Source organism: Anomaloglossus baeobatrachus, chromosome 1, assembly GCF_048569485.1.
Source record: "Anomaloglossus baeobatrachus isolate aAnoBae1 chromosome 1, aAnoBae1.hap1, whole genome shotgun sequence".
Taxonomy (NCBI): Eukaryota; Metazoa; Chordata; class Amphibia; order Anura; family Aromobatidae; genus Anomaloglossus; species Anomaloglossus baeobatrachus.
The window spans coordinates 482703200-482730462 of NC_134353.1; the positions used below are offsets into that span (position 1 = coordinate 482703200).

The following is a 27263-nucleotide window of genomic DNA, read 5'->3' on the forward strand; positions in this document are numbered from 1 at the left end:
TGTGCAAAATGCAAGTGGAACCGTACCCTAAAGCTGGCCATACACATGAGAGCAGTCAGCCGAATAGTGCACAGTTGTCTTGCCCGATTCCCCAACCACATCAGATGGTTGTCTGGTCCTGCTGAAATAGGCTGGTTTGGCTGACTATCATATAAAGTGCATTGGGGCCCTAACAACTAATAGGGAAAAACAAGGTTACAATGGACTACAGAGGATTAATCAAGGAGCAGAACTGATTGATCAAAGCTATTTTCAATGATATGTCACCTATTTGCATTAGGCAAGGAGATTATACAGGAATATTTCTCAGGTTCTGTTCTACTAAAAGAGTTTTTTTCAAGTTGTCATTAGTGATGGGCGAACACGAACTGTAAAGTTCGGGGTCTGTACCGAACACATGGTGTTCGTGCACATGATCCCGAACACGAGCTATATGGAGAGTTCTTGTTACAGTTCAGTTCCAGGGCCTGTAAAAAACAAAGCACATTATTAAAAAAAACATTATGATTATACTTACAGGTCCCGCGACATCCTGCAGACTGTCTCCAGCCCGCTTTTGCTTCCACGTCCGATCATTGCTGTACCACCGGTAACCACCACTGACTTACAAGACCTGCCATGACGTCATAGCCATGTAACCAGTCTGGTTTGAATGTTCTACAGCTTTTGGGTTAGACTGGTCACATGGCTATGACGTCATGGCAGGTCCTGTTAACTTCCGACGGTATGCACTGCACTGCTCGTGACTCGGCAATTGGCTGTTTTCGGCTGTGTTCGCGGTGACCTCAGGGTTCACCTGAGTCCATGGCTCATGGACTTGATTGAACTTTGACTGTCACTGAGCGAGTCTCGCATCGCATCACCTGGTACGGCCGTACACTGTCCTGACAGGAGCGGTCAGCTGCATGTATTTTCATGCAGCTGAGGCGCTCGTGTCCGGAGAGTGTCAGTCTGTGCCGGGTGATGCCGATTCGAGACTGCTCGAGTCATACGTAAGTGGAACTCTGGCCTCAGTGTCAACCTGCTTCTCACTCTGTACAGATGCTGTCTGTGCAGTAATGAAGCAGAGTTAACAATGCTCTCTCTGCTTCTCACTCTGTATAGACGCTGTCTGTACAGAGCAATGAAGCAGAGCTGACAATGCTCTACCTGTGGACTATGTCGGACTAATTATTTTTTTTATAATAAAGATGGAGTCTCTAAATGTTTTTGTTTTATTTCTAATAAAAAAAAGTTTTCTCAGTGTTGTGTTTGTTTCATGATGGCCATGTCTAATTTGGCGTGACACCATGAATTTCGGGTTTAGTACCAGCTGAGAATACAAAGCTGGTATTAAACCCTTTATTACCCAGCGTGCCACCGCAATCAGGGCCGCTGGACGAGCCGGGTAAAGCACCTGGAAATGACGCTAAGAAACAATGTGCCATTTCCAGGGGCAGCTCACAAATAAAGTGAGAAGCAGGCTGACAGTGAGGGCATGATTCCACTTGCGTCTTGCATTGCATCACCCCACATGGCCTGACGCTCTCAGGACAGGAGCTTCTCAGCTGTATGGAAATACTGTACATGCAGCCAACACTGTGCAGTTAAGTGCAGTTAACAGGACCTTCGATGACGTCATAGCCATGTGACCAGTCTGTAAACCAATGTCTGTACAACATTCACACCAGACTGGTCATATGGCTATGACGTCATGGAAGGTCCTTTCGGCAGTGCTGGTTAACGGGTACACAGCAATGATTGAACGCGGAAGCAGAAGTGGCCAGAAGACAGAGTCTGCAGAACGCGTCGCAGGACCTGTAAGTATAATGACAATGTTTATTATTAACTATATTTTTTATTTTACAGCCCCCCCACCCCATCCCATAATTGTAAAGCCCGAGTTCAGTGTTCAGACGCAAGTTCACATTATCTCACAACATAAACTCGATCTTTACAAAACATTCGGGCGAGGCTCCCGTGCCGGAACATCGGGGGGTTCGTCCATCACTAGTGTCATCTCTATCACGTTTCTCACATAATTAGGATAAGAGGTGAATGTCAAGGAAAAAAACAGGGGCGATGACTCTTGGTATCACACTTCAATTCAGTTCAACACTTCATATAAATAGAATATAATTTTTAGTGGTAGTCTTGCAGTGGACTTTCAGGTGGTTTCCAGGCAAGAGCCACCTGAAAAAGATCTTGTGTGCATAAAAGGTTTTTTCAGGAGTTTTTGGTGCAGATTGGTGGTCTCCAATCTAAACTCGTGGTTTTTTGAGAGGTTCTGCTCCAAAAACACCTGGAAAAAACTCCTCAGACTGAACATACGCTAAGTTTGGTGACTCCATGATGATCGCCAGCGGTAGTAGATCCAATTTTCCTTTTTGTGTGGACAGCTGTGTATGAAATCTTTATGATTTTTCCAATGTGACATTTGAGATTTTCAATTCACATAAAAAATAATATGGTGGAGTTAGAATTTCACAAACCAAACACACAAATACTATCCAAAGCTGCAAAGCTTTATTAAAATTGAGAAAAGCTTCAAAATGTCTAAACACTTTCACATGTAAGAATAATTATTCAGCTCTACTGATATGGGGGAAATAGGAGAAATGGGAAGCAAAGGTTGTGCTTCTAAAAAATCAAACTAGTAATGGCTCAATGTCGACAGTTATTTATTTGCCCTGATTGGGGTTTAGGACGGTTCCTGACAGGTAACTGAAGGCAAAACAACCCCTGGAATTGTTATAGTCCTCTACACAACATATGAATTGTCTATTGTTTCCAGTTGTTATTTTCTTGTTGCATTCCTGAGATGCTGAGATGGGAAGTGCAAGGTTCTACATTTCTACTTTTCCTGCAGGAATGCTGCACATGGATACAATAGGTTGGCACAGAAAAAAATAGCTGTATGTAACTTATGATCCCACTAAAAGTATAGCGCCACCTTGTGTTACCGCTGGTTATATACTGCCAGCACGGGGCAGGCTAGCTGCTGCTGATAGATCTTAGCTCTACATTTTCATTCTAATATTACTTTCTTACTCCTCAGCTGCCATACTCCTTCTACTGTGAACCGCTTTCCGGCACCTGCTTACCAAGGCTCATGCCACTCAGTATATGGCTGGCGGTTATCTGATCATTTTATTTTCCTAACTTTTAGCTTACCTAATAATTGTTCTGCCTCGCTATAATAGAAATCAGTCCTCCGTGCGCGGACAGCCCCTTACAGTATCTAACAGACTTGTTTCATACACTGAAGGAAGAGGGTGTGTACAGCAGCCTGGACCAATAATAACACAGGAGGTGTGTCTCAGACTCCCTGTACAACTGTACTTCACAGATCACAGCCCTACACTAATATAGCTGACTACAAAGCAGCCAAAGACAGCATACAACGAAGATGAAAAGCAAGTAGTCGTTCTCTACGCGTACTAACTAACATATCATTTTTAAAGTCATGACTGGAAATTTACTTTAAAAGATAATTTACATTGGCTCAGATTACCCTGTGACCAGAAATGTTTAGAAGACCTGTGTACCTCTCTCACCTGGTGACATATTATTTTTATTGAGCCAGTCAGACCCAAAACTCAGTTACAGTTTTGCAGTTACGCATTATAGACATATACTATGGATAGAAGATCCACCAACAGCAGCATAGTGATTGTTCTGAAATACTAACAGGAAATTCAGATTTCTAAAATGATAGCTATTTTTTTTGCAGACTACATAGCCAGTGATGATGAAGAGAGAGGCCTTGCCTTCCTTTGTAGTTACACTGCTCCATCTACCTGTGGTGTTAGTTGATAAAGACTAAATGAGACTCTGCTTCCATAGATTCCATATAAAGGTAATGGTAGCTATTTGATGGATGCAACCAACAAATACATTTTATCTGATCTTGTGATTATATAGACTATCCACAAATGATGGTGATAATTTCACAAAATATAGCAATGACTATGACAAATTACTAAATAAATAATTGGCTTATTTCCAAGTGTGACTATACTGTATTTCTAGTCATTTAGAGCACCACTTTTTTGCTTTCTCATAAATTAGCTTAGCATAGAAGAGACCCCAAACTTAAAGGGGTATTAAACTTCAAGAAGAGTAGACAAAGGCTTTTATATATGTATGATAACAAATGGAGCGGGTATTCACCCTCTCCTGATCTCTCTGACACTGCTCAGGTCTTAATGTTTTGTCTGCATCAGCTCTCCTTACCGCTGCAGCCAATTAGTAAGCTCGGCGTTTTCTATTATTTCTATTGTAAAGGGAAACTGTCAGGTAAAAAAATGCTATTAACTTGCAGATATGGGCTTAATCTGCAAGTTAATAGCATTCTGAAGCTCCCTGCCCCCATACAGAGAGCCCCACTGCCAGGAGAAATGCTGAGTCGACTGTCAGTCAGTTTCGAGTCAGTTACAACCGCCACTCACTATGCAGAGGGCGCTAAATTAATCTGCACCGTCACCACCCCTATGACTGAAAGCCAGAGTCTGCTGGGAAGAGTAAAGTTAATTTCCTCCAGGCAGTGGGGCTCTCTGTACAGTCTTGGGCAGCTATAGAATGCTATTAACCTGCAGATTAACCTCATCTCTGCAGATTAATCGCATTCTGAAGCTGCCTGGCCCCTGTACAGAGAGCCCCGCTGCCGGGAGAAATGCTGAGTTGACAGTCAGTTCCGTGGGACCTGTTATAACCGCCACTCACTATGCAGAGGGCGCTGAATAAATCTACACAGTCACCACCCCTATGACTGAAAGCCAGAGTCTGCTGGGAAGAGTAAAGTTAATTTCCTCCCGGCAGTGGGGCTCTCTGTGTGGTCTTGGGCAGCTACAGAATGCTATTAACCTGCAGATTAACCTCATCTCTGCAGGTTAATAGTATTTTTTAACCTGATAGGTTCCCTTTAATATAAAAGGCTGTTAAAATGCTTTCAGAGTTCAAAGATGCTACACACAGGTATTGATAAGCTTTAAACTTATGAAGCCTTGTCAATCACTCTGTGAATGGAGAACTTACAGCTAATCTTTGAGTCCTCGCAGCATTTCTGTAACTTTTGCATAAAAAATACTAAAGCAAAAGAAACTTTATGCCTGAACAAAGCATCTCATCCTCTATTCTGCACTGCAAAAACGTCAGTCTGCTAGTTTTCATCATGCATTTTTGAGTTTCTACTAGTACATATGTGAGCACCATCATTATGTCATTTCAGAAGACTTGTAACAAAGCATCAAATAGTTAAACTAAACTGAATGGGATCGGCTAATCAAAAACAATATAAAAAAAATTAAACAATAAATACTATCTACTTTCTTTAAGTTAAGGCTCTAATCATAGCTTTCACTAAAAAAGTAATTTCTATCTCTTCTATGATTTTGCCTACAAACATTTCTATAAAATACTGTAGTCTGTGTGAACAAGCCCATACTGTTTTTCAATACCTTGTAGTTTTCAAGATCATTTCTTGTTATTATTGAATGGACATGGTGTTCATGTTCAGAGGGTAAAAACCTTTGCAGAAAATGTTTCCATTGACTGACAGCAATCAGTAACAATTAATTGGCATTACAATTTGCGTTTGGAGCTATGTGCAGACTAAATGTTTTAAGTTTGCTTTAGAGCAGACCTGCTCAAATAAAGCCAGAATAATTGCCTATAAAACACATGAAAGTCTGTATCAATGCTAATCCTTGCAATGTTAATTCTTTTTTTCTGTTCATATGTAGAGTTTTCTGAGCTTCTTTTTTCCCTTTCAGGTTTTGAAAAAGGGTGTAGTGTTAAAAGAAAGTACGTCATATATTTTTAGTGGCTATTGATGGAATCCGCTTCAACCTAGGCATTGTCAACTCTAAAAGTGGTAAAAAAAAAGCATCAGGAAAAAAATATTTTTAAAAAGGCATCAGGATAAAGAAAAACTCCCCAATAAAGGAATTTCCTGAAGCTGCTTCACCTTTGAATACTCATTTTGCTCATAGATTAAAAGGGTTGTCCACTACTCGGACTACTTTTAATCAGTATGTTTCCCCCAAGTTAAATAACAACTATACTTACCTCTTGTGCCAACGTCATCCCAGGGATGTTGGCGCTGTCTCTCCCGGGACTCACATGACATTCTAATGTCATTCGATCCATGCGGCCAATCAGTGGCCACATCACTGTCCCGTCCTTTGGACAAATCAGATATCTGAAGGAAGTGAAGGGGGGAAAACATACTAATTAAGAAGGGGTTATTCAAGTAGAGGACACCTCCTTCTGAATCAGTATACTTCCCCCAAGTTAAACAACAACTATACTTGCCTCTTGTGCCAACATCATTCCAGCAATGTTGGCACTGTCTGTTCCGGGACTCACGTGACATTGTAATGTCACTCAATCCATGCGGCCAAGCAGTGGCCAAATCACTGTCCCCTACTTTGGACAAATCAGATATCTGATGGAAGTGAAAGGGGGAAAACATACTAATTGAGAAGGGGTTATTCGAGTAGAGGGCAACCCCTTCAAGACTAAATTTACACATCTGTATGTCGTGGTCTGAATACGGATCTGCGATACATGGACAGGCCGCTGGTCTACTGACTCCAACTTTGAAGGTCATATAGAATATATAGGTTTGTAGCATGTGGTTTCCAAATCAGGCCAATAATATAAACCTGACGAATTTCACGTACTGAAGATGTTATGCTGCATTCACACATCCATGTGTCACGGAATGAGCACAGGTTTTCATGCACGGACAGTCTTTTTGTCTCCTGACCTCAAATCATCACACTCATAGACACATACAGCTATCAAATTCAGGTCAGGAGACCCATGCTTAGACCACGACATTCACGTATGTGAATGTGGCATTACTCAGAAGGCCACACTTATTGACCCTATAGGAGCTCTTAGCAAGAGATTTTAATGATTCAAATGATCTTGATTCGTCATGTTAATAAAGGTGATTTGTCAGAGGCTCTTTTTACTTTTACACGTTTAGATGGCTAGAAGAAGGGCATCCACTCCTACTGTCCTCGATTACCATTTATAACGTGCAATAAAAAATAGAATGACTACAGTGGAGCAGTAGTCTTTGGCACAAATGGCTGGTCCTCAGAACAGTTTCTTCACTGGTAATTAATTGACTTTCTTCAAGGACTATTAATGCTATAAGAAATGTATTCACTACGCTCTAGTACCTGCCTGATATTAGCACAATAATGGTAGAATGAGTTGCTAGTACAGAAAGAGAAAATATTTCTCTACTTGTACTGAAGGACTTGCATGTACTGTACAGGTTCTACTTTAAGGTTAGAAATTGTCCAGGTAATGTAAACATACAATGGGGGTTTATTCGCCATTGTTAATTGTGATGGATATTCTTAAAAGGTGCAGGACATGAATATTTTATGGAGCAGCCACAACCAGGAACCCTGAAGTGATGGCATGTGCTAGGCCAGTATCCTTAAACCGTAATGTTTGTATGATGATTTTCAATTTTCCTATAATATAGCTAGAATTAAGGATTATCCCTGAAAGCCAAAGCTATTGAGATGTGTGTCCTAGTCAGATTATAGCACAGACTATATGATTATCCTCTACCATTTGATGAGAAGTACCCTTAATGAAACTAGGCTAGGATATAATACCTGTATCTATGCATGTCTCCCTTGTCAGGGAACGGTAACAGTCCCGTTTTATATTTGATTAAGGCATTGATGTAGCTGGTCCCAGATTTTGTGGGATTTTCTGATATTTTTGCCCTGAAAAAGCTGGTCTGTAATACGGAAACGCACAGTGAATGTATTCTGTCACCATAGGGAATAGCAATTGTATTACATGGCACATGTCTAATCTGGTGCACAGTCCACATGTTCCTTTTGGTTTTGTTTCATGGCTTTTGTTCCTAGTTAGAAATTGGTACAAACTACAGAAAAAAGAAAATCTATTTTCAATTCGATTTGCAGCGGAAGTATAGTTAATAGCAAGTAAATATACTGGACTTGGACCTGGCTTTTCTATCTCTACAGCTGCCTGAACTAGACAACTAACATTATTTACGGACATGAAGCCAGTAAATAGAATGACAAGTGGTGACTGTTATACTCCAGGTTCATCTGTCTCATTAGGTGCTAGGAATGGTCCAGCTGCCATCCCAAATCCCACTAGATATACAATCATAATCAATAGTTTCATCAGCAGCCATCCATACGGCTTTCAGTTTCCTTCTAGAAGTTGAGAGAGCCCTAAACGCAATTCATTGAGCTGGCAGATCTTTATATCCAGCTCGTCTCCGGCTCTGCTGATCTCTTCCCGTATCCGGTCTCTTTCCAAGTGAGTATCTTTCAAACTCTGCTCCGCCTTCTGCAGATCTTTCTCCAGTTCTTGGTTTCGATCCTCCAGCTCCTGCCAAACCACACAGTAAAATATTCAGTAATGTGACTTACATAGCAACATAGGAAAAATGAGACGACAACCTACTAAATTTAATTATTACCAATGTGAATAGGTTAGTATCTAATGCAACTGGGTAATATAAAATCTTAAGATATCTTCACCTAAAGGCCCCCTTACACGCGTCGATTATCTGACGATATGTCGTCGGGGTCATGGATTCCGTGACGCACATCCGGCATCGTTTGCGACATTGTTGCGTGTGACACCTACGAGCGACTCTGAACGATCGCAAATAGGATGAAAATCGTGGATCGTTGACACGTCGTTCATTTTTAAAAAAAATGTTCGTTTTGGGGAAGTAGCCGACATATTGCTCCATTTGACACCCTGCCAACATCGAACAACATTCAAACGACCGCCTGGGTCCAACAATATATCGTTGATCACTGATGCGTCGATTTTGAGATCGTTACATGTGACAGCAAATAAACGACCTATAAGCGATACCGGCAAATCGTAAATATGATGTGGGCGTGTCACGTCGCTCATGCGATCGTCAGATAAATTGTAGCGTATAACGGGCCCTTTATACACGGGATTCATTTGTAAAAGTGGCAAATAAGGTTATTTAGCGTTCATTGTTACAATGTAGTTCTACTCTGGTTGATAGATATTTGTGCACATTTGAAGTATATAAAACTCATCTGAAAACCTATAGAGAGTTACCCAGTAAACACGGATGAAAACCAGGGACTAGGATCATTACATTTGCTAGTACAGCTATGAAAAGCTCTCTTCAATTATTAAACCTATAAAGATATGGAGCAATATAGATCACCACAAAAGTATAATAAAATCCATTTCAATTTTATTAAACATTAATGCAGACAACCAAAAACAATACAAAAATAGTGAAACTGCATGGTGCAGCTCTACAAAAAAAAAAAAAAAACTACCAAGAGTCCATAGGGGAGGATTATAACTCCAATAAGGTGTGTACAAGATGGTATTAAACTTAGAGTAGTGAAATCAGTATGACTGCTATCAAGCAGTATAGTACAGACAGCGTTTAGTACACTCACCCATAGTGATCCTAGTTTGTATGCAGCAACATTAAAACCCCTACGCGCGTTTCGTGTGAGCTTCCTCGAGGGGTCTTGAGTAAGGCAATGGTGTAATACAATAGCCACATATGCCTTCTGATTTCTTATGGATCTTATAGAAATCATGGCATGTTTTATCAGATCCTGAATTATGGTGAAATGCTACTAGTCTAGAGCACCTCCATAATTTGACGCTGTACGGATAGAGACATATAGAAAATCTAAAATAACGGGCATTACAATTGCTAGGTAGCTCTTCCATTGAAAGGTTCAGTCTATCGTTCATTCTATTTAAAAAAAAAAAAAAAAAAATTTAGTCAGTGAGAATTACCCCTTCGTCGGTAGACTTCTGGGGTCTTACAATGATATTTCATTAACTGTTCAGGAATTGCATCATTTTTGGACAATTGGCTGATAAGATGTGACATGGTCCAGCGTGGAATGTTCCCTTATAATTACATGACTAAGATAAATGGTTTGGAGTTGATTCAAAGTACTGAGTAAGTATTTTGTAACTGTTCATGAACAAGGGCATACTGCTATTACCGTAGTGGCAGACAATTATCTGGGGGATGCCTGATGTCGAGCAACATACCACCGACTACCATGCAACACACACACACACACACACACACACACACACACACACACACACACACACACACACACACACACACACACACACACACACACACACACACACACACACACATACTCAGCCGGGCATTCCGTTCTCAATGGTATCTCCATCTTCAAGATGCAGATGCTGTTTAACCTCTTAATGCCATAGCCTCTTTTACCCATCCTGACCAGGCCAAATTTAAAAAAAAAAAAAGAGTATTTTAATGATTTATTATGCTATAATGCTTTGATTGTTTTTAGAATATGTACATACTATCCTATTGAGCATTACCTTGGCAGTTCCTCCTTCCTTTTTTCAAATCAATCCCAAGAGGAAGATAGCACCATACTTATACTTCAGTGACCTCAAAGGAATAACGAAACGTTTACATAACCCATTCACCTACAAGATAACAATATCTGTATACTGCTTCCAACACCCTGAGGTATTATACTATGTTTGTGTGTCGCCCGGGGACCAGGGGGGTACTCAAATCCGGGCCACGGGGCCACTTCTGTTGGTATCACGATGGCGTGACCCGGTCTGTGATCCCAGGCTCCACAGTAAAAGGGGGGTTTGGTAAGGGAGATTGTCCGTGACGCCACCCACGGTTGTGGTGAGGTTGTGACACCACCGCTGCTCTGGACGGGGATCCCGGGAGTGATGGTATGGAGCAGCTAGATGTTAGTTCTCCCCTCCGTGGGTAGGGGGTTGGTTGTCCCGGGGCCCGGTGATGGGGTAGGGATGGATGGCAGGCCGGGTGCGGGGCCTGGTGAGGTGCAGGGTCGCAGGGGCAGCGCTGTGCCGCACGGCACGGTGGTACTCACTCAGCCAGAAATCAGGACACAGTTCTTGGTAAAACACTCGGCTGGATGGACGGGTCCCACAGACGCTGCGGTGTTTTCCCCTGACCCAGTTTGGTGGTGTAAGTCCTTTCCTGCACCTTCCGTACACTCCTGCGCTCCGGCTTCCAGCTGGCTGCCCGATTCAGTACCGGTGGGCCACCGCCCAGCCCCGGCTACCTACGGTTCTATCAACTGTCTCCCCGGCTCCCTGCAGACGGCCACTACCGTCTGCCTGACTCTCTGCTCGGGGGCCTTAGGCTCCAACCTAAGCCCCTGTCTGCGTCTGCCTCACTGCAGACCTCCTCTCTCTTCCTCTCCTAGACTTGTCTGGGCTTGTTTCCTGCCTCAGGCCAGCCAAACTCCTGGGTGGGAGTCTCCATCTCCTGACTCCGCCCACCTGGTGTGTCTGTCTGAGCCCGAGGAAGAAAGCAGGTCACTTTGGGGATGTCTGCTGTGAACTCCTGGGGGTGGGGGGGTGTGTTGTTATCTGTGGCCCCTGGCTTGTCCAGGGCGCCACATTCCCCCTTAGCAAAATGCAGACCGTCCGCGGGCTGCCCGTCCATCACCGGTTTTATTTTTTTTTTTTTTTTTAAACTGCAAAAGATTAAAACATTAAACACAAGCATTTTCAATCTTCCCACAACGGGATGCACATTTCTTTAACGTTGCAACAGTAATCAAACACTTTTAATAATAACAGTGGAACGGGTCCTTCAGTCACCCACCCAAACAACCTGGCCCTGATGCTGCCCCTAAGAAATGGGCAGCACCCCTTGACCCCAATCCAGAACCAGGCTGCCCAGATAGTTAACGGGATGGGTGCTTCGCTGCCGTTGCGGCCGGGCGGACTGCCGGAGCCATCGTCATCTCCGTTGCGGCCGGGCGGACTGCCGGGGCCGTCGTCATCGGCGGTGTGGCTGGGATGGAAGCCGGGACCGGTGGCAGGGCGGTGACGATGGTCAGGCCTGGGCCCTCCCTCACAGACGCTGCGAGCTCCGCTACCGGTGACAGGAGTAACGGGTCGGTCGGGGCGTTGGCCGTGGGCACTGAGGTTTCGGCGGTGCCGGACGGACGGGACATCTCGTGCAGTGGTGTTCCAGGAACCAAACACTGGCAGAGTCCTGGCGTCCCTGCTTCCACAGCCGCGGTTCACATGGGGCCGGACGCCATCCCGTCCCCCTTAGCCTCTTTTTAGCGCTTCCTTCTTTAGGGGGCGGGGCTCCACTTTCACGCCTTTCCTGCTCGGGGAAGACGCTCGAGCGGGAAATTTTCACGCCAAAGATGGCGGCTTTGCAAAACTTTCGGCCGGACACCTCCGGCGGTAACAAGGCACACCTCTACCAAACGGCAGAGCGGTAGGATCCTGTTTGTGACGCCAAATGTGTCGCCCGGGGACCAGGGGGGTACTCAAATCTGGGCCACGGGGTCACTTCTGTGGGTATCACGGTGGCGTGACCCGGTCTGTGATCCCATGCTCCACAGTAAAAGGGGGGTTTGGTAAGGGAGATTGTCCGTGACGCCACCCACGGTTGTAGTGAGGTTGTGACACCACCACTGCTCTGGACGGGGATCCCGGGAGTGATGGTATGGAGCAGCTAGATGTTAGTTCTCCCCTCCGTGGGTAGGGGGTTGGTTGTCCCGGGGCCCGGTGATGGGGTAGGGATGGATGGCAGGCCGGTGCGGGGACTGGTGAGGGGCAGGGTCGCAGGGGCAGCGCTGTGCCGCACGGCACGGTGGTACTCACTCAGCCAGAAATCAGGACACAGTTCTTGGTAAAACACTCAGCTGGATGGACGGGTCCCACAGACGCTGCGGTGTTTTCCCCTGACCCAGTTTGGTGGTGTAAGTCCTTTCCTGCACCTTCCGTACACTCCTGCGCTCCGGCTTCCAGCTGGCTGCCCGATTCAGTACCGGTGGGCCACCGCCCAGCCCCGGCTACCTACGGTTCCACCAACTGTCTCCCCGGCTCCCTGCAGACGGCCACTACCGTCTGCCTGACTCTCTGCTCGGGGGCCTTAGGCTCCAACCTAAGCCCCTGTCTGCGTCTGCCTCACTGCAGACCTCCTCTCTCTTCCTCTCCTAGACTTGTCTGGGCTTGTTTCCTGCCTCAGGCCAGCCAAACTCCTGGGTGGGCGTCTCCATCTCCTGACTCCACCCACCTGGTGTGTCTGTCTGAGCCCGAGGAAGAAAGCAGGTGACTTTGGGGATGTCTGCTGTGAACTGCTGGGGGTGGGGGTGTGTGTTGTTATCTGTGGCCTCTGGCTTCTCCAGGGCGCCACATTTGTATATGAGACTTTGAACTAAGTTATCATTCTAGACAGTCTATAACCATTACATCTGCTTAATTTCGGATCGCCGACACCCATGGTGTTATTCTCTTAGTATTCTCCCTTCCGATATATTATTCAGGAGGTATGCACCAACTCTAAAAGCCGCTTTACACGCAACGACATCACTAACGAGATATTGTTGGGGGTCACGGAATTTGTGACGCACATCCAGCCTCGTTAGCGAAGTTGTTGCGTGTGACACCTACGAGCAACTGCTAACTATACTCACCAAATCGTTGATCGTTGACACGTCGCTCATTTCCCAAATATCGTTGCTGGTGCTGGATGCAGGTTGTTCGTCGTTCCTGAGGCAGCACACATCGCTATGTGTGACACCCCGGGAACAACGAACAACAGCGTTCCTGCATCCTCCGGCAACAAGGTGGGCGTGTCGTTAATGCGGCTGGTCTCCGCCCCTCTGCTTCTATTGGCGGGCCGCTGTGTGACGTCTCTGTGACAGCGCACAAGCCTCTCCCTTAAAAAAGAGGTTATTCGCCGCCCTCAGTGACGTCGCTAGGAAGGTAAGTATGTGTGACGCGTCCTAGCGATTTTGTCCGCCATGGGCAGCGATTTGCCCGTGACGCACAAACAACGGGGGCTGGTGCGATCACCAGCGACATCGCTAGCGATGTCGCAGCGTGTAAAGCGCCCTTCATTCTTGAACCTGCTAAATTTCCCTATGTGTCATTTTCCCTCTCCATTCTTCCCTTTCACCTTCCCTTTTTTCCATTTCTATCACTTCCAGCCAGGATGTTGCTTGAATCTCCTCATTGCAATTTATGTACTTTTGCTCTGGTTTTCAATTTTGTATATAATTGTATTATATTGTAAATAAGTCACTGTTATTTTTTAGCGACTAGTGAGCAAGGCCTGAAATAAAGCTGAAACGTCTAAAACAGTCGCAATCATCACAATAAAAACACAACTTGAAATGCAATTTTGAGAGTGCAGTGATTTTCTTAATTTTCTGGACTTGGAGTTTAACTCTGTTCACTGGCACCTCCCATCACTACTTCCAGTGTGCACAGCTAAATTATATTATTTTGGACTTTCAGGCCAAAATTTAAGAAATCTGACCTGTGACGACATGGACTCTCATGGGTTAACGTTTCTTAAAATTCAGCCAGACAGGATGACAGATTGTTTATAGACGGGGGATAAGTCCCTCATTGTTTTTACAAGACTCTTGTTGACTCATTTAATTGTATTGGCCACTGAAAGCCAGACGTATTGTTTCTCCAGACTCTTCCAGTAAACATTGTATTGTAATTGTGTATTGCTAATGTAATTACCTTAGTAGCCATTGTCTAGTCGGTGACTTCCAGACTACATGTATACCCTCAGTCTTTCTGTAAACTTCATTTGGATGAACATTGTCCATGCAGCTTGAGATTCATCCAATGGGAGAGGCGATCTTGTCCAACCAATCGATGAGGATGCAGTGTATCCAAGTGGAAGGCTGTGGCTATAAAAGGGATTTCTTTAAGCCACCAGGTGGTTGTTGATGGATGCTGATGGATCCAGTCTAAGCTCTTAGGAGCCGACTAGAGGATCAGGGTACCTGATGGCTTCAATCTAGTGACTCCAGTTCCGGTTGGAGACCATATCCACAGTCTAGGGATTTCGACCCCGGCTGCCAGGATTGTATCATCATACCAATGACTACTTAAGGAAGAAACCCAGGTTGGGACAATTTGGTCACCTGGCTACAGACTTTGCAGACCTCACACAGCTTCCTAAATCTGGCGCTATTCCTTTCTCGGTGGGTGCCCGCCGGAAGCGGGGTGCTGCTGGATTGGAGTAAGCGGCCCTGGAACCTCTGAGGCAAGGACATTCTAAATCCCTGGTGAGCCAGTGGAAGGGTGAGACTCCGTTGCCTGTTACATGTGTGTTTTGCTGGTTATGTGTTATGTGCCGTTAATTGATTGGGGATCCAATAAAGTCTAATTATTGTGGTTCCCTCACCCTGTGTTGTATGAGTAGTGTTACGCCCACGGTTAAGGAGGCCGGCGTTCAGTTGGGATGAGCCCTGAGCCACGCTGTCTTTCTAAAGGCGGCGGGTTTTAGCGGACGAGAGCACCCACTGAGCCCCGTGTCTCCACATGACCTATGTCACATTATTAGGTAGGAACTCTGGAGCGCTTTAATGGATCCCAGGTCCCGGTGATTCTGAGATTGTTTTTAGTGACACATTGCACTTAATGCTAATAGTAAATCTAGGTTGAAATTTTTTATGTTTATTTATAAAAATATAGGAATTTTGTTGAAAATCTTGCAATTTTCAATCCTCTAATTTTTATGCCCTTAACCCAGAGAATTATGTCACACAAAATAGTTAATAAATAGCATTATTATATATGTCTACTTAACATCAGCATAATTTTTGAAACATCATTTTTTTTGTTAGGAATAGTGATAGGTGGACTCGGACTGTAAAAGTCCGGATCCTGGGCCCAGGATTCCAGGTGTTGATCCGGTTCCAGCAACTTAGGAAATAAAAAAAATAAATAAAGGAAAAATAAAGAAAATAAGAATGAAGCAAGCACTTCATACTTACCGAGGCTCCGTCGCAGCGGTAACTGCTCCCGCGGCCACCCATTAACTTCCGGGGCCGCGCATTAGGCTCATTCATATGCACTGTTTTCTCTACCCGCCGGTGTCTGTAATTAGTTGTAGTCAGACGCGCCCCCATGCTGAGTGTCAGCGTGTCTGACGTTTCCAATCACAGGTGCTGTTTGCGGGTCTATATCGTACAGTAAAAGTGAATAAATAAAATATTTAGGGTAGGGTCCCCCCCCATATTATGATACCCAGCATAAATAAAGCCTGTGGCTACAGGCTGCAGCCCGCAGCCGTGCGCCTATCTTGTCTGTGTATCAAAGTAGGAGGAACCGTATGGGACTTTTTTTTAATTATTTAAATAAATAATTCAAAGAAACAGCTTGCGGTCACCCCCAATTTTGATACCCAGCCATGATAAAGCTGACAAGTGGGGGCTTGTATTCTGAGGCGAGGGTGAACTATGCTTATTGGGCCACCCCCCAGCCTAAAAATAGCATCCTGCAGCCACCCGGAATAGTCGCATTTATTAGATGCAACAATTCCAGCACTTTACTCGGCTCTTCCTGATTCCCCTAGTGCGGTTGCAATCGGGGTAATAAAAGGTTAATAACAGCCCACAGCTGCCACTAAGCCCTAGATTAATTACTAATCTGTAAGTGAAAGTAAATAAACACAAACACTGAATCCGTTATTTGAAATAAAATACAAAAAACGCCCTCTTTCACCACTTTATTAAACCCCACATTTCAGCACCAAATTTGCACCTCTTGGCAGAAAAACTGCATCGAAATGGTTTCAAAATAATTTTTTTGCATTTTTGGGCCAAGAAATGTAGATTTGGTGATGAACTTTTTACACCATAATCATGCACCCAATCTACAATATATGTGCGTGTGTGTGTGTGTATATATATATATATATATAGTACAGACCAAAAGTTTGGACACACCTTCACATCTCTAGAACAACTGTTAAGAGGAGACTTTGTGCAGCAGGCCTTCATGGTAAAATAGCTGCTAGGAAACCACTGCTAAGGACAGGCAACAAGCAAAGGAGATTTGTTTGGGCTAAAGAACACTAGGAATGGACATTAGACCGTGGAAATCTGTGCTTTGGTCTGATGAGTCCAAATTTGAGATCTTTGGATAAAACCACCGTGTCTTTGTAGAAAAGGTGAACGGATGGACTCTACATGGCTGGTTCCCACTATGAAGCATGGAGGAGGAGGTGTGATGGTGTGGGGATGCTTTGCTGGTAACACTGTTGGGGATTTATTCAAAATTGAAGGCATACAGAACCTACCACAGCATCTTGCAGTGGTGTGCTATTCCATCCGGTTTGCGTTTAGTTGGACCATCATTTATTTTTCAACAGGACAATGACCCCAAACACACCTCCAGGCTGTGTAAGGGCTATTTGACTAAGAAGGAGAGTGATGGGGTGCTACGCCAGATGACCTGGTCTCCACTGTCACCAGACCTGAACCCAATCGAGATGGTTTGGGGTGAGCTGGACCCAGAGTGATGGCAAAAGGGCCAACAAGTGCTAAGCATCTCTGGGAACTCCTTCAAGACTGTTGGAAAACCATTTCCGGTGACTACCTCTTGAAGCTCATCAAGAGAATGCCAAGAGTGTGCGAAGTAGTAATGAAAGCAAAAGGTGGCTACTTTGAAGAACTTAGAATATAAGACATATTTTCAGTTGTTTAACACTTTTTTGTTAAGTATTTCATTCCACATGTTTTAATTCATAGTTTTGATGCCTTCAATATGAATCTACAATTTTCAGAGTCATGAAAATAAAGAAAACTCATTGAATGAGAAGGTGTGTCCAAACATTTGGTCTGTACTCTATATAGTTACATTTTTATTTACTTTATTAAATGTTCTTACTTAGTTCCTCTATGGAACATTAACTTAATTAATTATTGTGATCATTGATATATAATAATTATGATGATTATGACATATAATGATCATTGATATATAATGACTATAATGCAATGCATTATATGCACAAGCACCTGTCAGTGTAACACTGAAAGAACACCTGTTAGACCATGCTCTTGGGTTGGTCTAACAGGCCACCATAACTATGGTCTTGGACTGGTCTAACTGGCCACCTTAGCCAGCAAACCCCGGGGTCATTATTTGCCTTCAGGTTGCCATGGTTTTTCAGTGCTTTGTTATATGGGTGTCAGATTGTATTTTTCTCTGTGTATATTCTGATTTAGCGATTAGTCCCAGGTCCACATTGCCTGCGTGTCACCTTGGTAGTATACTGTATATGGCTATATTGATATTTAATTATAATCATGCGAAGGGTTTGGTTGTTTATTTTTATTGCCATAGCAATGAGTAGAACCCCGTGATAACATCGGGGGATCACAATCGGCCTCCTCCCTCTCGCAGCCTAAATGCTGCAATCACTATTTAATTCATCCATTTGAGGGAACGCACTGCAAAATAGGACATACCGATTACAGATGAGCAAACCCAAGGTTTGGTGTTCGTACAGAACACAGACTTTACAAAAAAAACAAACCAGAATTCAGGTTCAAAGTTTGGGTATAAAACCACTCATGCTGTGCTCGGTCCTCAGACCAGTGCGAGCCGCTTGAAATGTTAGAACGGCGTGCATTAGAGTTAACAACGGCATGATTGTATGTAGTGTGCACCAAACAAAAAAAGAAAATGGAAACACCCTGCCGACTCACCCTATGACGTTATCTGTTTACACCTGGCTGCATGTGGTTGTAGACCAAAACTTCCCAATTAGTGACTTCCATTGGGGTTCAGGTCAAGTCCAGGTCCCAAACTGAACTTTAGCTAAAGTCTGGCTGAACCCGCCGAACCATACTTCCACAGGTTCTGTAGTACCAATACATTCAATGTCAGAATGTCAGATAGGGGCTAATACAATGATGTTAAAGGAAACCCTCATACGGGGTGTGGTGGGCTGTGGGGTACATCATACTGCGTTGGGGACTCTGAGGCCATCACACTTTGCAGGGCTGTGGTGATCCTCATAGTGTGTGGGGGAATGTGTGATGCATCATACTGTGTACAGGGGCTGTTGGGACCATCATACTTTGTGGTGGCTGTGGTGATTATCATATTGTGTGGGGGCTGTGAGATCAATTAGACATGATGTGGGTAACTCATAGCTCCCCACAGTCAGCCATCATTCATGGTGCAGGGGGTTGTGGGAGCAACCATACTGTGTGGTGTGAGCTCTAGGATCTTTATACTGTGTGAGGGAACTGTGGAGGCCATAATCCTGGGTATGTGGGGGGGATACTGAGGGAAAAAGTATGTGACGGAACTCAGTGTAAGGTATCTTACTTTGTATGTGGGCATTTTGGGGGCAGAGTAAGGATTGTACTTTATGGGAGCTATGAAAGGGGTATCGTAGTGGGTGAAAACACTAAGGCGCTTCAGCAGATGCACTATTTCGGAGTACACGCTTCAAATTATGACTCCCTCTCCCTATGTATAAAAGGTGACAGGTATGCTCCATTCTGTGACTGCACCTGTGCTCAGACCCAGCCAACATATATATATTTTTTGGGGGGCTGGGCACATTACCACACATTACTACAAGGGGGCAATATGGGCACATTACTACAGGGCACAATATGGGCACATTACTACAAGGGGACAATATAGGCACATTACCACAAGGGACAATATGGGCATATTACTACAAGGGGGCAATATGGGTACATTACTACAAGGGGACAATATGGGCACATTACTACAAGGGGGCAATATGGGCACATTAATACAAGGGGACACTATAGGCACATTACTACAAGGGGACAATATGGGCACATTACTACAAGGGGGCAATATGGGCACATTAATACAAGGGGACACTATAGGCACATTAATACAAGGGGACACTATAGGCACATTACTACAAGGGGGCAATATGGGCAGATTACTACAGGGGACAATATGGGCACATTACTACAAGGGGACAAGATACGCACATTACAAGTGGACAATATGGGCATATTACCAGAGGGGGCAATATGGGCACATTACTACAGGGGGACAATATGGACACATTACCAGAGGGGACAATATGGGCATATTACTACAAGGGGGCAATATGGGCACATTATTATGGGAGACAATATGGGCACATTGCTACAAGGGGACAATATGGACACATTACTACAAGGGTGCTGTATGGGCAAATTATCATAAGGGGGCAATATGAACATTACTACAAGGGGACAATATGGGCACATTACCACAAGCGAACAATATGGGCATATTACTACAAGGGGGCAATATGGGCACATTAATACAAGGGGACAATATGGGAACATTACCGCAAGGGGCAATGTTGGCACATTATCACAGGGGACAAAATGGCAACATTACCACAGGGGACAATATGGGCACATTACATGAGGGGGCAATATGGGCAAATTACTACAAGGGGACAATATGGGCACATTACTACAAGGGGACAATATGGGAACAATATGGGAACATTACCACACAGGACAATATGGGCACATTACCACAGGGGACAAGGATGGGCACATTACTACAGGATTGGGAGAAGGATAGGGCACATTACTACAGGATGGAGACAGTACTAACAGATGAGGACCAGGATGGAAATATTACTACAAAATGTTGGCCAAAATTTCTATATGGTTGTAAAACGATATTACATACAAGAAGGGGATAAAATGTAAAAATAAAATAAATCAGAATAAAAAATGATTTTTTTTCCCATTAAAAATACTTTTTTATATATAAACTGAAATAAAAAAAGTGCGCATTTTTTTAAAAACAAGTGAAAAATGTTAGAAAAACCTTAACAAAGGTGAATAGAAAAAAATATGCGATCTCTAAAAATGTCAGTGGGTCCAGCAAAAAATGCAGCCCCCAAATATTATTTTTTTCTATGTGCGGCCCTTATACTCAGCCGAGTTTGAGACCCCTGACTAAGGCCCTGTGCGCACTTACCGGTTTTTGCCGCGGATTTCCTGCGGTTTTGCTGCATGTTTCGCTGCAGAAAATGTTCATAACATCTCTGCAGTGATTCACCAGCAAAACCTATGGGAAAAAAAAATCCTGTGCGCACTAAGCGGAATTTGACAGCTGCTTGTTTTGCTGCGGGATTCCCGCAGCAAAAACAATTGCATGTCAATTCTTTTCCGCACGTCGCTGCGGAATTTCACTACATTGACTCCAATGTAATCGTGAAATCCCGCAGGGAATAACGCAGGCAGCAAATTCTGTGCGGTTCACTGCGTTTTCCTGCGTTATTCCCTGCGGTATTTCGCGGTTTACCTGCGGTAATGTACATCGCTTGCCTGCAGTTTTGCAGGGAAGTGATGTCATTATGACAGGCAGAGGAAGCGGAGCAGAGAGTAAACACACACAGATCACAGACACACACAGACATCACAGACATAGAACACAGACATATAGAACACACATAGACATCAAACGGAAATATAGAAAACAAAACACGTGGGCTCCGCTGTATTTTTACCGTCCAGCCGAGGTAAGTACACAGCGAGGGCGAGGGGCAGGGTTAATGTGCCCCGCCTCCCTCCCACCTCCTGCAGCCGAGAATATCAGCCGCAGCTGTCCCGGGACTGTCGCATCCATTATGCGGCAGTACCGAAGTGTACCCGGCTCTTCCTGCTGCCGTGATGCAGTGGCAGTCAGGGTAATACAAGGAGTTAATGGCGGCGGATCGCCGCCACTAAGTCCAGGCTTGATCATGGCAGCATCTATGAGACATGATCAACCCGTAAGTAAAGTGAAAAAACACATACACTGAAAAATCCTTTATTTTAAATAAAACACAAATAAGCCTCGTTCACCCTTTTATTAACCCCTCCCAAAACAAAGCTCCGACGTAATCCATGTCCTGCGATGCTTGCATCCAGCCGCGACTGACACTGACACAGCGCTGAATGCAGCCTCGCAGCGAGACAGCAGAGGTAACCACAGGGCATTTCCCACGGCCGGTAATGTGAACTCACATTACCACTCGGGAGAAATGCAGCGATCTGTCCCCTATCTATCTATCCCTCTATCTATCTATCCCTCTATCTATTCTTCTATCTGTCTATTTATCTATCTATCTACTATCTATCTCAGAAGGGAATGATTTTTTTTTTTTTCAATGTGTTTTATTGCATTGAATGCAATGAAGCACATGTACCAACCCGCACGCGGCAAAACCGCGGCAATACCGCGAACAATACCGCGGTAAAACCACAGCAAACCGCATGCGGTTTTCTGGTGCGGGTTGCCACGTTTTTTTTTAACGCGGGTGCGGTAATCTTTCAATGCCTGCGGAATTTTCTTGAGAAAATTACATTTCCCAGTGCGCACATAGCCTTAGGCTGTTTTTAAATAGCCTTGGTTCCTACCTGCATGCCACTAAACAGAGCTTATTCTCTGAATGTTCAAGTTTCATCTTCGACACTAAGGGATAATTTACACACTACGACATCGCAGGTGAGATGTCTGTGGGGTCATGTCGAAAGTGACGCACTTCCGGCGTCGCTCTCGACATCATAGTGTGTAAAGCCTAGATGATACGATTAACGAGCGCAAAAGCGTGTTAATCTTATCATCGGTGTAGCGTCGGCGAAAACCATAATTACCTTGCTGCGACGGTCCGATGTTGTTCCTCGTTCCTGCGGCAGCACACATCGCTGTGTGTGAAGTCGCAGGAGCGAGGAACATCTCCTACCTGCGTCCCGGCCGGCAATGCGGAAGGAAGGAGGTGGGCGGCATGTTTACATCCTGCTCATCTCCGCCCCTCCGCTGCTACTGGCCGCCTGTCATGTGACGTCGCAGTGACGCCACACGACCCGCCCCCTTAATAAGGAGGCGGTTTGCCGGCCAGAACGACGTCGCACGACAGGTGAGTGCATTTGAAGCAGCCGTAGCGATAACATTCGCTACGGCAGCTATCACAATGATATCGCAGCTGCGACGGGGGGTGGGGACTATCGCGCTCGACATCGCAGCATCGGCTTGCAATGTCGTTGTGTGCAAAGTGCCCCTAAGACTAGGGTCAGACGAGCGTATGAATAATCAGATGATTTTCAGCCGTATTCCATTTCTGTGTCATCCTTATGTCCGTATTTTTCATTCGTATGCTATCCTAGTCCTATCTGTCTGGCATATTTATACCAACAGTTTAAAATGTACATGATCAAATACAGTTTCCTATATTTATAATGGTAATGCATCTTTAAAAATCAGATGCTATATGGATGATCCATATGGGATGCGATTTTTTTTTTTGTCCACCCATAGACTTGTATAGGCGAGTCTCATCCAAGGCACCGAAGAGAATAGTGTCCAACAATAGAGATAGGGCAGCACTCACCAACGTCCAGTAAAAAAGACTTTATTTATTCATGGTGCAGGTAAAAAGGCAGGAGCAGAGTTGACAGCAGGGCCCCCTCATGGACGACAGCCATTTCGCGTGTGCTCACGCTTTCTTTGGACCTGAGAAAGCGTGAGCACACGCGAAACGGCTGTCGTCCATGAGGGGGCCCTGCTGTCAACTCTGCTCCTGCCTTTTTACCTGCACCATGAATAAACAAAGTCTTTTTTACTGGACGTTGGTGAGTGCTGCCCTATCTCTATTGTTGGACTCTATCCAGGAACTTTTTTTGCTTGGGGGATAAGCACCACCTGCCCAGTATATGTGGAGGATTACCGCCTGCCGTCTACACAAGCAACAAGGCTGATGCCCAGGGGTGGGTAGCTGCGGCAATTTCTGTTGATTGATCTGCATGAACAGAAGAGAATAGTGCATGTTGCCATTTTTGCATGTGAAAAAAAATAATTGCTGTCAGAACAGCCCTACTTAATTATATTCCTCAGAGAGCTATCCGATTTTTACTCAGGAGGTACTTGTCTTAATGAGCCCTAATACAAAGTGCACTGAGTTGTTCCATACAAGTGAATCTCAATAAATTAGAATATCCTCAAAAAGTTAATTTATTTCAGTAGTTCAATGCAAAAAGGGATACATATATTATATAGTTATTACAAACAGAGTGATCTATTTCAAGTTTTTATTTCTGTTAATGTCGATGATTATGGCTTACAGCCAATGAAAACCCAAAAGTCATTATCTCAGAAAATTAGAATAATTACCACAAAACACCTGGAAAACACCTAAGCATTTAAAATGATCCCTTAGTCTTGTTCAGTAGGCTACACAATCATGGGGAAGACGGCTAACTTGTCCAGAAGACAGTCATTGACACACTCCACAAGGAGGGTAAGCCATAAAAGGTTATTGCTAAAGAAGCTCTGCTGTTCACAGAGTGCTGTATCCAAGCATATTAATGGAAAGGTGAATGGAAGGAAAAAGTGTGGTAGAAAAAGGTGCACATGCACAAGCAACCAGATAACAGCAGCCTTGATAGGATTGTTAAGACAAGGCCATTCAAAATTTGGGGGAGATTCACAAGGAGTGGACTGCTGCTGAAGTCAGTGCTTCAAGAGCCACCACACACAGACGTATCCAGAACATGGACTACAACTGTCGCAATCCTTGTATCAAGCCATTCATGACCAATAGACAACACCAGAAGCATCCGACTCAGGCCAATGAGAAAAAGAACTGGACTGTTGCTCAGTAGTCTAAGGTGTTGCTTTCAGATGAAAGTAAATTTTGCATTTCATTTGGAAATCAAGGTCCCAGAGTCTGAAGGAAGAGTGGAGAGGCCACAATCCAAGCTGCTTGAGGTCTAGTGTGAAGTTTCCACAATCAGTGATGGTTTGAGAGCCATGTCATCTGCTGGTGTAGAGCCACAGTGTTTTATCAAGACCAAAGTCAGTGCAGCTACCAGGAAATTTTACAGCACTTCATGCTTCCCTCTTTTTGGAGATGGAAATTTTATTTTCCAGTAGAACTTAGCACCTGTCTACACTGCGAAAAGTACCAATACCTGGTGTAATTACCACAGCATCACTGTGTTTGATTGGCCAGTAAACTCACTTGACCTAAACCCCATAGAAAATCTATGGGGTATTGTCAAGAGGAAGATGAGTGACACCAGACCCAACAATGCAGACAAGCTCAAGGCTCAAAGCAACCTGGGCTTCCATAACACCTCAGCAGTGCCTTAGGCTGATCGCCTCCATGCCACGCCGCGTTGATGCAGTAATTTATGCAAACCAAGTATTGAGTGCATTTACTGTACATACTTTTCTGAGCTATTGCATCGGGAGTGCAGTGAAATAAACATCTGTCTATGCTGAGTGGTGCTGACAGGGGCAGTGTGAGTGGGGCTGGTGGCATACAGATCTGGTGAGGGGGTCTGGGCATACAGTTCTGGTGAGGGGGTCTGTGGGCATACAGATCTGGTGAGGGGGGCTGGGGGCATACAGATCTGGTGGGGGGGCTGGTGGCATACAGATCTGGTGAGGGGGTATGTAGGCATACAGTTCTGGTGAGGGGGTCTGTGGGCATACAGATCTGGTGAGGGGGGCTGGGGGCATACAGATCTGGTGGGGGGGGGCTAGAGGCATTCAGATCTGGTGGGGGGGCTGGAGGCATACAGATCTGGTGGGGGGCTAGAGGCATCCAGATCTGGTGGGGGGGCTAGAGGCATACAGATCTGGTGGAGGGGGCTAGAGGCATACAGATTTGGTGAGGGGGCTAGAGGCATACAGATCTGGTGGGGGGCATACAGATCTGGTGGGGGTTTGGGGGCATACAGATCTGGTGGGATGCATACAGATCTGGTGGGGGGGTCTAGGGGCATACAGATCTAGTGGGGGGGGCTGGGGGCATACAGCTCTGGTGGGGGGGCATACAGATCTGGTGGGGGGGCTGGGGGCATACAGATCTGGTAGGGGGGACTGGAGGCATACAGATCAGGTGGGGGGGCTGGGGGCATCCAGATCTGGTGGGGGGGCTGGGAGCATACAGATCTGGTAGAGGGGGCTGGAAGCATACATATCTGGTGGGGGGCTGGGGGCATACAGATCTGGTGAGGGGCGGTGGGGGCATACAAATCTGGTGGGGGGAGCTGGGGGGATACAGATCTGGTGGGGGGAGCTAGGGCCATACAGATCTGGTGGGGGGAGCTGGGGGCATACAGATCAGGTGGGGGGCTGGAGGCATACAGATCTGGTGGGGGGCTGGGGGCATACAGATCTGGTGGGGGGCTGGAGGCATACAGATCTGGTGGGGGGAGGCTGGAGGCATACAGTCCTGGGGGGCTGGAGGCATACAGTTCTGGTGGGAGGGCTACGGGCATACAGATCTGGTGGTGGGACTAGGGGCATACAGATCTGGTGGAGTGGGGGCTGATGTCCTCTGCACTAATTAGCACACTGTGCTCCTGCTGGTTCCCTTCTGTCCCCTATTATACAGTGTCTCACCTGTCCTCCGTGCCCGAGGAGTCTCCAGCTGCAGCACACAGACTCCTCCGTGATAGCATACGGTGTATGAAGCGGCTGCTGCAGGTTGATGTCATGGCTTTACTGCAGTTGAATGCTTTACGGCGCCACAAAGCATTCAACTGCAGTAAAGGGCTGACAGCAGAAGCGGCGGCCCCAGACAGGTGAGTTTACAGCAGTGTGTGTGTCTGTGTTCAGTGTATACATGCATGTGCGCTATGTGTGTGTACGTGTTCGGTGTCTGGTATGTGTGTCTGCTATGTGTGTATGTGTGCGTAAGTGAGGACCCGGAAGCCGGAGCATCATTCGAACTGCGGCTGCGCAACGGACAATGCCGCGGTGCATGACGAAATAGGGGAACAGACAAACCTGGTGAAGTAGATTTAATTTTCTGAGATAATGACTTTTGGGTTTTCATTGGCTGTAAGCCATAATCATCAACATGAACAGAAATAAACACTTGAAATACATCACTCTGTGTGTAATGACTCTATATAATATATGAGTTTCCCTTTTTCTATTGAATTACTGAAATAAATTAACTTTTTGAGGATATTCTAATTTATTGAGATGCACTTGTATGTTGCACCACTAGAAGGTTATATTAAGAGATGGTAAACTACTGTAGTTTCAGAAAGTTCAGTGACTGTCCCATTCATCTAGATTGGCCATGCAAAATTCCATTCACAGAAAAAACTGCATTCAGTTCATTTGAATTAATTTGTACAAAAATGGATACAACAAATCTGCTAAATGTGAATTTACCCTAAGAGAAAACTCACATGGAGCGGATACTTCATGGGTTTTTCTCATGCAAATCTGGATAGAAAACAATCTGCAGTGTATTACAGTAGTAGCCAGGGGTATATTTAGCAAATCTCATCCACATGCTGCAGATTTTGTTGTGGTTTGCCCAGGGATCCCCCTGCATGATCTGCAAGTTCTAAAAAGCCCATTGTGAAAATTACCCGGTGGCATAAATAATCCGCATACCCAGGATAATA

At 45.0% G+C, this 27263-nt stretch overlaps 1 protein-coding gene across 3 annotated transcripts in view; it reads right to left on the reverse strand.

The window, feature by feature from the left end:
- Window positions 1–2483: 2483 nt before the first annotated feature.
- The window catches only part of HOMER3 (homer scaffold protein 3), a 229917-nt gene continuing 205137 nt past the window's right edge, over window positions 2484–27263 (reverse strand). For all 3 annotated transcript variants that reach the window (XM_075315124.1, XM_075315132.1, XM_075315140.1), the window contains one exon: window positions 2484–8382. In XM_075315124.1, coding sequence (XP_075171239.1) covers window positions 8194–8382 — 189 coding nt within the window. In that variant the 3' untranslated portion in view covers window positions 2484–8193. The remainder of the gene's footprint in view (window positions 8383–27263) is intronic.